The sequence below is a fragment of the Chionomys nivalis genome, chromosome 2 (genome assembly GCF_950005125.1).
Source record: "Chionomys nivalis chromosome 2, mChiNiv1.1, whole genome shotgun sequence".
Taxonomy (NCBI): domain Eukaryota; kingdom Metazoa; phylum Chordata; class Mammalia; order Rodentia; family Cricetidae; genus Chionomys; species Chionomys nivalis.
In genome coordinates, this window is record NC_080087.1 from 124,979,829 (window position 1) to 124,993,776 (window position 13,948).

A 13,948-nucleotide genomic window follows, 5' to 3' on the forward strand; every position below is an offset into this window, starting at 1 on the left:
GAAAGAAGGGGGGGGAAAGTCCTGTGTTCACTCATCTATAAGTATGAAATTAACTAAAGTTGCTTATCCAGGGTTTTGTTTTTTTTTTGTGTGTGTGTGTGTGTTTGTATTTGTCTGCTAAACTTTTTAAAGTCTTTAATATGCAAACATATTCTGTTTTTCCCAGAACAGGAACAGGAGTTTAGTTTCTTAAACTCTTTGGGCCCAAGAGCCTGGATTATGAAAATCTCTGATGCGCCTCCACTCCCCACTCCCCTAAACTCAACATCACATCTGAGATCAGAGTAGCAGAGGGGCCTTAAAATCCTCCCAGTGCAGACGCAGGCCTTGTGCCTCAGCTGCCTGGAGCCCTGGGCGCGCCACAATGCAGATAACCATTCATGCAGCATTTTGCTCACTCGTCAGAGTAGATGCCCTGGGTCCTTCGGAAGACCACCCTCTCCAGCATGCCCCCTCTTTTGATGAGGTCAGATGGGGTTGCTAGATCTGTAGAGGGGGACAGAGACTTCGTACAGGTGTGTATGAGAGAGAGAGGCAGAGACAGAGACCAATGGTCATCCAGCCTATTTCAGCCCCTCCCACAGGCCAATAGAAGGCTCCTAACTTAGTAGGCCCAAGAGAATAGAGGTACTAAGTTATAGGGAGAGGATATCTCACCAGGAAGGAAGGGAGAATCTAGGCTTCATTTTTTTCTTAAAACTCTAATTTAGCTGTAGAGAGGACAAATAGTTACTTAAGATTGTTTACAGATGGTGAGAGAGGCAGAGAGATTTTTTTCCACCAGAAAATGAAACTGAACCTTTGCTACCGAAAAAGAAGTTTCAGAAAAGCAACCCTGTTAGTTCCTGTTGCGCTTGTCTAGAAGATCCACAGAGCCTCTAAGATAAGGCATGGACCTCAATATGTTTGCCCAGTGGGAATATTTTCAACAGTGTGGCTGAGATTCTTATTTTTTAATTTTCCCTGTTGCAACTCACATGGGAGTTTCTTTGGCCATGTACCTGTTTCTGTTGTCTCCTAAGCTCAAATCAAGAATTTTTTTAAAAATTCAAATAGGTCAGGGCATGGATGTGGGAACTCCCCACCCTCTTTAGGGAAAAGGGAAGCATACTCTGTTATGGACCCTCAGTGAAGTGGGATTCTGGAGCCTTCTGGGCTGAGCATCAACTCAACTGTACACTTGAAGATCAAAGATGCAAGAGCCAGAGGGGCAATAAGGTGCCAAGTGCAGGCAGCATTCCTAAGATGCATCATTAAGAACCAATGAATAGCTGGCCAGTGGTGGCGCACGCCTTTAATCCCAGCACTCAGTAGGCAGAGGCAGGCGGATCTCTGGGAGTTTGAGGCCAGCCTGGTCTACAAGAGCTAGTTCCAGGACAGGCTCCAAAGCTACAGAGAAACCTTGTCTTGAAAAACCAAAAAAAAAAAAAAAAAAAAAGAACCAATGAATAAAAGTCAAAATTATAAAGATGCAGCAATCTTTTCCTACTTGACCTTGTTTATATCCAGTTCCAAAATCATCTCCAAGGGCAGTTTCGCACCTTCTGAATCTGTCTGCCTGTCTCTATAACTGGTAGCAACTTTGAGGGATGCTGGTGTTTGTTAACCATCCCAGCACTAGCCCAGATAGTCCAAAATCTATTCTTTTTCTTAGTGGTGGCAGCCAACGAGTTATGCAGATGTTAACTTAGCATCTGTTTTGCGTGCTAAATACTAAATTCAAGGTCTTATACGTTCTAATCAGATACTCTCCAACTGAGCTGTAGAGTATCAACCAGTTGAACATGGGATCTCATTGCCCCCTTCTTTAAGGATTGAACATCACACCTAGCTCTCACTGTCAGCTGTAATATATGCCTTGTTAATGAATTTGAACTTAGAAAACCATCCACGTTATGGAGCAAGACTTGCCTGGGGCAATTAGGCAGAATGTGTCATGGTACCACACCCACCGAGCACGCACTAATTGAAACACTACGCCAGTTGATACAAGTATATATTATGAATTACTAGGTAGAAAGAAGCATCATGCAATACTCTTAAGCATTCATTGGCTCGGGGCACAGAGATGGAAGACTGGGTTAAGCAACAAATCCACAGTCACTGAGTGGTTAAAAAAAAAAAGTGGTGGATAAGCAGCCGGATAAGCAAAGTAACCCACTGCCTGTTCCAGTGTTCATCATGTCTTTCATAAGCTTTGTCTAATTGAACTTCCTGTGTCCTGTGAGGCAGCAGTGCCCATTATCCTTAATTTTATAGATGTGGAAATAGGTTTAGAAAGGTTAATCTACTGCCCTCCCCGATTCAGGAACTCAACAGCAAAATCCACAAATGTACCCGTTCTTCCATATTCTCAAATTCTCAGAATGTTCACTTCAAGATTCTAAAGAGCAGTTGAACAAAATGTTTTCATTATTGATATTCTTCAGTTGCCTTCTGACGTGTTGCTGTTCATCCAAATGTAACCTTGCTTGAGCTGCCAAATGAATGTCAGACCTGTCCAGCCTGTCCTTTAGGATTGTCATGCGGCTCATGAGACATGAGATATGCTACATTCCTTTAGTAGTTATGGTATTGTCTGAGCTAACTTTCTGAGCTATGATAAATGCTGTGGAAAGAGCATCTGGGGAAGGGAGGGTTCATTTGGCCTACATGTCCTGTGTACAGTTCTCCAGTGAGGGAAGACAAACCAGGAACTCAATCAAGCAGGGCAGAAGCTGAAGCAGAGGTCATGGAGGAGTGCCCCTTACTGGCTTGCTCCTCTGGCTTACTCGATTTGCTTTTTTATCCTGTCCGGGACCACCTGCCCAGGAATGGCACCACCCACAGTGAGCTGACCTTGCCCATATCAATCATTGACCAAGAAAATATCTCATAAGCCAGTCTGATTGAGGCATGTTCTTAACTGAGGTCCCCCCCCATAACTCTCTCTTGGGTCAGGTTGACCAACAAACACACAAACTAAAATGAGAAGAACAAAAATGATCAGAATAGGAGAATTTTTTTCAAGACAAAACTCTTTTGCATCTATTTTTAAAAATATATCTTTCCTATATCTAATTTTTCTGGCAGTTCAGGGAAATAAAGACTTCTAGATGCATTTTATTTAATAAACATTATGATATTGAAAATGAGGCAAGTCCACACCCAGTTTCTCATCCCTTTATCAACCCTCTGTCTCCTGTTTTCATAATACTTTTTTTATTTGAAAATGTATTTTTTTTAAATATAAGGATGAAACTTTCTTAATCCCTTATCTGGTGCCATACACAAAGTATTTTAGTAATATTCTCTGAGTAGAAGATGGATGACCACACGATGTGGGGGGGTTGGTATTATAGATGTCAGGTATTAGCTAGATTCCCAGAAGCCCTGATACTTATGGAGCCTATAAGAATAAACATCTTTGGTTATTCTGAATAACAGAGTCTACCCAGTTTTATGACTTGAGACTACAATGCAATACTATTTAATGAAGGTGTGACATCTGTTGTGTTGACTTCAACCCTGGGGAAAAAACTGACACTTTGGTGTGGCAGTCACAGGAAGGTCGGTGTTACACTAAAGCCCTACCTCATGCAGCATTGCTGTGACCTTGGGTCTTGTAGCCAATTATTAATTTAAATACGTGCCATTGTCGATTGCAAAGTGTTGAGCATCATGCTAAGGAATTTCTTTCTTTCAACTGACTTATTATTTATCCAGTCTTAAAAAACTGCACTTTTTGCTGATTTTTTCTATTTGAGTGTTTGAAATCCTATCATGTTTTCCCCTAGATTGTCATACGGTGCCGCATGGGTGCTGAAGCCTTTTTTCAGAGGGTCTGGGATGAAGAAGAGCAAATGCAATCATTTTAACTAGCGGGAGGGTGGCAGGCCAGCAGACCTTGCAGTTGGGTACAACCTGGTGGAAGGTTCCCATGAAGGGAAGCAGGGGCAGTCCTCTGGGTCTCTCAGATAATGTCATTGAAATGACTTGAAAGGACAGCCTTATATCCTCCACAGTTTTAATTATGCCTTCAAATATGTAATTAAGAACAAAATTTGCTTGAAAACTACCACAGTAAAATTTTACTTTAATAAATTATTACAAAAATACTTTCGAGAACCTGTACTGTTTTATTTATATTTGAGTATTTAATTGCTTGCAGATGATGCCTTTGGATCTGCTTGTCATATTTACTGTGTCCTAGAGTTGCTTAACAAAAAGAACCACCACGTGTGTGATCTAAGGGCCTTCTACTTATTCTGACAATAGGACCCTCTGTCCAAAAACTTAAGGAAAATGTAACACCCTTAATGAGCAACTCATTATGTTTCTAGGTCAAATTTTTCTAAGACATAATGCATCTCTTCATCGGAATAAAGATTAACTTCTTTTCACCTGGAAGTATAAAACTACCATGTTGGTTGGGTTATGACCTATTTTGAAACAAACACAATGGAAGTTTATGAATTCTGTCATTATTATAATATCTATAAATATCACCAAACCAGCTTTCCAAATGCCTCCCGGCCTAATTGTGTCATGTGGAAAACACTTTATTACAATAAAGACTGACATTTCTGTTTTCAACAATATAATAAACGGAAAAGAGTGGTTTCTAGGCAGTGCCAGTGAGCAGCATGATCCTGAATTTACTATGAAAGTAAAGGAAGTAGAAAAAAAAAAAGCAAAATTCTAGGCCACAAAAATAAGCGAAGAGGTGAAGACATGGAAGATGGGGAGAGAAACAGAGAAACAGGGTGGTGGAAAGCGAAGAAGAAAGATGAGGAACACAGGACAGGGGCATATGGAGGAAATCAAATTCAATGATGAAAGAAGAAAAGAGGAAATGAGAGGAAGACATGAACTGTGTGTGTGTGTGAGAGAGAGAGAGAGCGAGAGAGAGAAGAGAGAGGGAGGAAGGGAGAGGGAGAAGAGAGAGGGAGGGGGGGAGGGAGAGAGACAGAGTGAGAGAGAGAGGGAGGGAGGGAGGGAGAGAGAGAGGGAGAGAGAGAGGAAGAGAGAGAGGGAGGGAGGGAGAGAGGGAGAGAGAGAGGGAGAGAGAAGGAAGGAGAGAGAGAGAGAGGGAGAGAGAAGAGAGAGAGAACTAGTAAGGCCCACCCTTCCATGGCACAGAAAACTATAATCCACAGGCCAAATCTAGCCAACTGCCTGTCTTTGTAAATTAAGGTTTTGTGGAACACAAAGAAACTCACTGAGCTACAGAATGTCTGTAGCTTCTTTCAAAATAGAAGTTACAGAAAGAAGTAATTACGATGGTGGGGGTACAGTCTACAAAGCTAAAACGTTTCTTATCTGGCTTTTAGGTAAAGGACCACCATCTAAGCCTGTGTTGAGTGTGTGTCAGAACTACTTACAGTGATTATGAGCACAGACTGCTGAGCCCCGCCCCCAGAGACGCTGATTGACCCTAAGTAGAACTTTTGAGTTGGAAGTAGAACTTACTTACGCCTTCCCTTGCCTTGTTGGTGGGAGTTGAACCCAGGGTATCCTATGTATGAGAAGCAGCTACCCTATCACCACACTGCATTCTTAATCTTGGAAATGTCCAGTTCTAATAAGGCCCCAGGTGATGCTGCTGAGCCTGTGGTCCTTGATCTTCACATGATGGCTTACAAATGGTGTTCTGAATTAGCATTTGTGTTCCTGGGAAAGGAAAAGAAAACCTGATCTTTCCTGTCAGTAATCATAGACGTATGGAATGCTGACATCATTATACAAACATGTGCTCTTAAAAACCCTTAGGCCTGAATCTTTTTGTAATTCCAGTTTTACTAAATTTGATTTAGGTTACATTCATTTCTAAAGTTGTCCTATAGCTGGGTTTGATTCAACCCCCACAAGACAACTTTGAGCTGTGTTGAAGTTATCACAGGACTGTCAGGAATGTGGACTTTATCTACCTTAAGGGAATAACCCTCCCACCCACGGTTGGTCACTGTCTTTGCCTGGGACACTGAGCCACTGGCGACTTGGTTTCATTACTGCCTCCTCTCTCCACTTCTAGACTGAGTGAGGGACAGATTTACCGCCTCCTCACCACAACTTTTCTCCCAATGACGAGCTGTCATTGTTTTCCAGAGTGTGGAATCTTTGGGTGCCCTGATAGCAAGGGTTTTATCCAGCCTGATATCCTGAGACTCTGAGATCTGAGTTTACCTGCCAGTTTGTTCCGGTTTGGTTTGCTTAGTCATGGCCTTCCTCTGTTTGTTTCTTCCAACCTGAGCTCTGGTTGAGGACAGGGTCATTAAACTTTATTCTAACTATGCATGCAGCTTAGAAGCTCTGGGAAAGATAGGGAGCTATTTCTCTGTTTCCTTTACCCTGACATTTAGGGATATAAAAGGAAACATTATTTTAAAATCTGAACACTACAGAGACACCTTTAGAGTAGAATAAGTTCAAGTTAAAATTAGCCACTCTTCAGAACTCGTGGCTGTTTGTTGATGTCTGACTCTGAGGAGTTACTTCCTTGAACAGATAACGGAGACGGATGGAAGACAGGAAAATCCGTTTTCCTTTCGCAAGAAAGCAACAAGAGTTTAATCCCACTAGATTCTTATTTGCCAGCTTTAGAGAGGGTCCATGTTCTGTGACAAGTTGGTATGTAAGGGAAAAGAAACCATGACCATGAAGTAGGGACAAGTAGCAGAGTGCATGTTGCATGGCCAGCCCAGGACCAGGAGGGACCAGAGTGCATGTTGCATGCCCAGCCCAGGACCAGGAGGGACCAGAGTGCATGTTGCATGCCCAGCCCAGGACCAGGAGGGACCAGAGTGCATGTTGCATGGCCAGCCCAGGACCAGGAGGGACCAGAGTGCATGTTGCATGCCCAGCCCAGGACCAGGAGAGACCAGAGTGCATGTTGCATACCTAGCCCAGGACCAGAAGGGACCAGGGGCTGCTCTGTCCTGCAGCAGGGTGGCTCCTGCAGCAGGCCCCCCACCTTGGTGAGTGCACAGACCTTACCTCAGAGACAAGGCCAAGCCTGTCCTGCAGGCAGCACACACCCAGTGAGCACTCAGGCAAAACGGAACCCATTCTTCGTTCTCATGGTTCCTTTATGCTACAGCTTAAATGTCACTTACCAAAATCCTAGGCACAGGGTTTTCATCTCTACTTTTGATTTTTTGGGAGCTCATTTTTGAAGAAAGCTTGTGGTGAGTTTTCCTATAAAGTAGGTTCATCCTTTTTAACTGAAAACTGTTGTAAGTTTAAACTCTTTCTAACTCTTCTCAATCAAATTTGCAAGTTAAAGTCAGTTCCAGAAAGGTAAAACCGGATGCAAAGCACCCTTCTTCCCACGACTTCTTTCCCCCTTCCCCCTCTTCAGGTTATAGAATAACCCTTGTGTACTTTTGCTGATCTTAGCACTGCCCTTCTCAACCATTCTTTCATACTGACAAGTGGTGCAGAGCGATGGGGCCTGCTGGTCCTGTTTCTACTACCATTCATTTGCTTCCTCTCTGTTCTTTTGCAAAATTTATTATATGTTATGTGTATAGGTATTATGTCTGCATGTGTATGTTTGGGTGCAGTGCCAAGAATGGCTAAAAGAGGGCAGTGAATCCCATGTAACTGGAGTCACAGACACTTGAGAATCATTCTGTGGGTATTGGGAATTGCTCCCAGGTCCTCTGGAAGAGCAGCTAGCAACCACTGAGCCATCTCTCCGGTTTCTAATGTACTTTTCAAATCACTGTTTGTGTGTGCTTGAGATGGAATGGGACCATGCCCATCGGCAGAATCAACTGAATCTGGAAGAGCAGCTACATCTGGGATCTACATAAGAAGGAAGATGACCATTAACAATGAACTTGCCCTGTAGACGTGTGAAGGTCCTGCTTTAAGTTCACCCAGGCAAAGTTCCCTGTAGCTGATCCCCTGAGGAAGACTCAGGTGGGAATTGTTCATTCACTTGGGTTTAGTAGGAGGAATCTTTCTTGCGTCAGCAGCTGGGCCTGCTTACATGGTGCTCGTGGGCAGTTGGGTGGGCTCAAGTGCTCTGGAACCTCTTCCGAGTTTCAAAATTTTCCAAACTGCTGATATTAGTTTTGAAAACTATTGGTGTTTGTTTCTTCATCATTTATCTTCATGTACTATGATAAATAATTATCAACTGAGTTCATTAGAAATAATAATATTACTTTACAGTATGGAGATGGGAAATCCAGAACTGGAGCTGGAGAGATGGCTCAGAGGTTAAGAGCACTGGTTGCTCTTCCAGAGGTCCTAAGTTCAATTCCCAGCAACCACATGGTGACTCACAACCATTGGTAATGAGGTCTGGTGCCCTCTTCTGGCATGCAGGTAGAGCACTATATACATAATAAATAAATCTTTTTAAAAAAAGAAAAGAAAGGTTAGAAAAAAAAATCCAGAACTGAATTTCAGTGTTCTTAAGATAAACGTGTGAGCAAGCCTTCATGTCCCTCGGACTGTCTGTGGAGATTTGACTTTCTGGACTTTTCTAACTTCTATAGACAGCTCACCCCTGGATTCTTCATCTGCCAGGTCAACAATACAACTTTTCCAAAAAATCTCTTTTTTTACCTTCTTGCTTTTCTTCTGGAAAGCTTTTTTCATTCCCCCTTGTGTTGTTTCCAGTTCTTTCTTCCTTCTGGTCAGTCTTCAGGTCATTAAATCACATGTGGGCATATGACTTTCTCTGCCTGGCCATGGTGAGCTCACCATGAAGCTCCTTTCTTTCTCTTTAAAATGAAAGTAAACTTTCTCTGACACCCCCTTTGAACAGATTCATGAGGAAATTAAGGTTTTGTTTTCCAGTCTCCAGTTTGGAGTTTCCCTTATAGTTATAAAACCTGTCTTTTTTTTTCAAGGTTGTGGTCTCTTGTCTTCTCCCAGAGGAAGAATCTAGGTTTTACTATCAAGCCTACCTGTAAAGGACTTACGTTCTACAGCTGGCCAGCTGCCTTGGCAGCCAGCACATTTTATAAAGCAGTTGTTAAAATCAACTCTTCACCAATGTAGCTCACGGCTGACTTGAAGAGGGATCAAGTCACTTACTTATGCTTTTATTACTTTACATAGAATTAGGTTTCATTGTGAAATTCTTCAAAAAGATTTATGTTTTTATTACTTTTCTTCCCTGACTTCTTCTCCTGCCCTCTTGCCCTGCCCCCAATACATTGCTTTTTTCAAGATACACATGCCCTTTGGTCCACCCTCTAGACAAACTTGGTTCCTTCTCATGGTCTCCTATCTAATTTCGTGGTCATTACATGTTAGTATAACCTCTCATTTACACACATTCAAAGTTAGAATTCACATATAAAATATAACGTGAAGTTTGTCCTTTTGAGACAGGGCGATGTCTTTTAACGTAAGGCTTTCTAGTTCCATCCGCAACTTTCATTTTTATTAACAGCTGAATAAAATCCCTTTGTGTATATAAACTGCATTTCCCTCACCCGCTCTTCTGTGGGCGGGCAGCTAGGCTGGCCACATGGTCTTGCTATTACAAATATTGCAACAGCAAACACGGAAGCTCAAGCGGCTCTGTGGTGGGATACAGAGTCCTTTGGGATTTTGCCCAAGAGCGGCATAGCTGGGCACGATTGCATTTCTGTTTTTAGTTTCTGGAGGACTCTCCTGCTGATTCCTATAGTGGCCGCGCTAGTCTATACTCCAGCAGCTGCAGGAGAAGTTCTCGTTCCACACCCTCACCGGAACTTGTTACTCTCTGTGGTCTTGACAGTGGCCATTCTGATTTAGGCAAGAGAGGGTCACAAAGGGGGTTCAATCCACATTCTTTGACAGCTAAAGGACATTGAATGTATTTTTATTTATATGAATGTATGAATATATATGAACATATCTATATTTGCTAGTCATTTGGGGGCTTTTTAAAGGACTATCTTTTCATTTCATTAGCCATGCCTTGATTGGCAATTTTATGTTTTCAGTGTTTAAATTTTGCAGTCCTTTACATTTCCTGTGTATTAACCCCCATCTGAGGGGTCACTTTTCTCCCATTCTGTAAGCTGCCTGTTAATAATTTTACCACCGAGTTTTTGAACAAGGAGGAAAAGAACGTTATATATAATAATCAGAATGCCAAAATGTGAGGAGAATGAAGTGTTCCTTAGCATCTGCAAAGTTAGTTACATCTGATTCATTTGATCACAAAACTGGACTTTTGTGTCGTGGGAAAGCTGACATACAGTCAGAAAGAGGAAAGGAAATGCATGTGAGACAGATCACCCCAGTTTAAAAGGCCTTAACATTTTTGTCTGATCTGTCAAGCTTTTAATACATAAATGATTATGTATTTAAAGGGTCTTTTAATATTCTGTTTGTAGTACTTTAAAGAATTTTATATAAAACTGCATTTTATAAATGTAGTTTTCTTATCTGTTCCCTCTGGAACTTTCCTTCTAGGAATTGGCGTGCTCGATGGTCACTCAATCTTTTTATCATATACAGAATTGTTTCAAACCACTCTAGCAAGTTCTATTAAAGCTACCTTCCAGTATTATTTCAGAGGAGCTGGAGTGACTCAGTGGTTAAAAGCACTTCCCGTTCTTCCAGAAGATCTGAGCTGGGTTTCTAGCACCCACCTTGGGTGATTCATGACTGCCTGCAACTCCAGCTCCTGTTCCCTTCTTCTGACTTCTGCAGGTCCCTGTATCCATACACACATACTCACACATGCAAGCATACATATACACATCATTAAAAAATAATAGAGCAAATCTTTTTTAAAAAAGTATTTGTTTAGGATGAACTCTAGTTTGAAGAGCCCATGGGACAACAAGCATTTTTAAGTCCTTTGATTCCTTTTAAGACATCTAGAAAAAATCAAGTTAAATTAAAAAAAAAAAAACTCTCTAGGCCAGGGTCATTTGCTGAGGTGGGACTAATGTCAAGGTCCCAGGCAGTCATTCTGAAAAGCTAATTTTACAAAATGAGCCGTTACTATTCTTCTTTCCCTCCCCAGGTATGTCTATGGCGGTGATGTCACTTTTTTCTTTTTAATTTCAGGTTACCTTGCACCTCGAAACCTTCCAAGTGCTGGATTCTTCCCATTCCTACAAACCCTCCTCTGTGACACTGACTCTAAATGCAAAGACACACCCTATGGGCCACGAGATCTGCTCCGCAGGAAGGGCATTGATGAGTCGCTGTTTAAAGACAGGTAGGGAACTTCTTAAGCAGGCTGAGTGTTTCTGAAATAACCCGTGGATACATCCTAGATATGTGTGAAACCTTGCTTTCTACGTGAGTGGACGTGAGGGCGAAAGAGGAAAGTGGGTATAAGTTAAGTCCCATCATTATGAAAAACTGAGCACAGTCTGTTTATTTTGAATCAGTTAGTTACTCAAACTTCCCATTTTAAGATGAATGGCTGAGGAAGTTCTACTTTTCTGGCCTCAAAGATTCTTCATCCCTCCTTCCCTTGTCAGGGACACCTTGCGGTAAGACTCAATCACAGGCACGAAGCAGATAGCAGGGCACTCATCTCTAGGAAGACCTACATGTTTATCTTACCTGACGTGATCCTTCCCGTTACAGTGAAAACCAGGAAGAGCAAATGAGAAAGTTGAACTAAAAGTGCAAAGGAATAATGTTGAAAGTACAGTAACTAAGCAATAACCTTTAAATGGGGTCAATTCATGTTCTGTCTTATGATGTGAGAAGTGGCTAAAGAATGGAGATAAATAATAGAGACCGTTTACAGAATTATCATCTACAACATAAGCTTTTCTTCCTGGAAATATAATCTTAAAGAGATGCCCAGGAGCCTACCTGTCAATAGAACTGCAAACAATATTGTAATTTTGAATCAATTGTTACAGATTAAAAAAAATGTTCACTGGAGAAAAGATTAGAGATATTTGGTTCTCAGATGTGAGTATTAAATTCCTTGGCACATAGCACAGTTTCTCCTTTTGGTCACATGATTTTGGCTATACTACAAGATGACTGGTAATTTTAAAAAGATTAACCTTTTTAGCATAAACTGTAAATGTGTCAAGAATTGTTATGAGGAACAATGTGTAGCATATAACAAACCCTTGTTGCTTTGGGTTGGCAATTATCCCTGATTTTTTTGGTATAAATTGATCAGGTTTGATGCTTAAAACAATTCTGTTATTCTCACTTGTTCATTAATTTATTCAACAAATAATGACGCTGGTACTTCTCAAGCCAGATACCTTTCCAGGTGATGCAGAGGTAGAGAAGACAAAGCCCTTCTGCTCCTTGCATTCAAATGTACAGAAGGAGAAGCAAACGGTGGACAATGAAAAAAATGACTGGCATTAGCTTAATAATAAGTATATCAGCAAGAACATGAAGTAGACAGTCCAAGCCTCACAACTGTCTCCCACATTTCAGTGGGCCTAATCTGGACCTATGCAGGTTCACCCACTATCATTCCAGAGTCGTTGAACTCTCAGCTGTTTCTGTGGGTATCACCATCATGGTCTCGACTCTTCTGCTCATATTATTCCTCCTCCCTCTCTTGAGCTGGTCTCAGGTGCACATTCTTTTTGGAGGGATACCTTGCTCAGGCTAGATATGGGGGGAGAGCCTTGGTCTTGCCTCGAAATGAAGAGTAAGACTTTGTTGACTCCCCATGGGAAGCCTTCTCACCCTTTTTGAGGAGTGGGTGGGGATGTGGAGTGGATAGAAGGTGGAGGAAGCAGGAGGAGGGAGGGAGCAGGAACGGAGATAGCTATGTAAAATTAGCAAAAGATTGTATTAAGAAATTCTTAATAGAGAAAAGAAACCCTGCCCCAAAATGAAGTAGATAATAGTAGAAGTTGAGGGGTAGGGGTTGAGTTGTGTAGCAAGAGAAGGCATCTGCTACGAAGAGCTATTTGGGTTGAGACCACCAAGAGCAAGGGAGGAAGAATACAGATGTGAACATCTAGAAGGTATGGTTTCAAGAAGAGCCGCAGCAAGGGATGCTGAGGTAGGGAAAACAAGGACATTTAGAGGAGGAGAAAGTCAATTGATAGAGCCTGAGCACTGCAGGAATGGTGAGCTGGTTGAGCGACATGACAACCGGTCGTGCTGGAAGTTTAAAATAGCATTCTGACCCCCAGATCTTTTATCTACTTCACCGCATATGGCTGTGCATTCAGTATTTTTCTAAACTATCAGCTAATTAGAGCTTAATTTAGGAAGTCATGTACAATAATAAAATTGCATTAATGATATTTCTCAGCATGCTATTAACTTTTATGTTTTATCCAGCCATGCAGTGAAACTGGCACCTGGTTACTGGGCAAACCCTTGAATTGCTTCCCTTTGGTGAAGGAAGACTCACCAGCAACACCTCATTAAAACACCAAACGGTCATGCTCTTCTGTTCTCAGAGTGAGGAAAGGAAGGACACCTTTGGTGGCATCAAAGGAGGCCCGCGATGTCGCCTTTAATAGATGCTCTTCTGAAAGCTATAATCACACCGCAGTTGCTGCTGCCTGGCCTAGTGTTTTGATGTGATTTTGATTTTGGCACTAGTCTTCTGTTATTAAATTCATATTCCTCCAGGCATTATCTTCACAATGAAAGGAAAAGAAAGCCCAACAGCAACCCCAACAACAGCAACAAAGATGCTGAACTCAGCATCAGCAGTAACAAGCTGTCTGGCAAAAGAGACGGCTGCCTTCATGGCTTTCCTGCTCTCTAGCATGATAGATAGCTTGACATCACAGGGCTTATCCTTGTCCTTCCTCCCTGTGCAGCATCTAAGAATACATCACGCAGTGGGAACCCCTGACCCTTGTCATTGCTCACACAGTTGGCGAAGGGCAGAGATCACCCCTTTGGAGCCCACAGGGTCATTATTTGGAGAAATGATTCAGCATTCCTGGGGACACTGGGGAGGGGAGAGCTGCCTTTAGAGATTCCACCACTGTTACTAATCATACTTTTCCATGACCCATGGCTTGTGAATTCATGCCCTTGATCT

General features: G+C 42.1%; 1 protein-coding gene across 1 annotated transcript in view; it reads left to right on the plus strand.

Annotated features, from left to right (window-relative positions):
* The window catches only part of Abca12 (ATP binding cassette subfamily A member 12), a 166,110-nt gene that overhangs the window by 44,185 nt on the left and 107,977 nt on the right, over positions 1-13,948 (plus strand). The window contains exon 3 of the mRNA XM_057762616.1: positions 11,011-11,164. Coding sequence (XP_057618599.1) covers positions 11,011-11,164 — 154 coding nt within the window. The remainder of the gene's footprint in view (positions 1-11,010; positions 11,165-13,948) is intronic.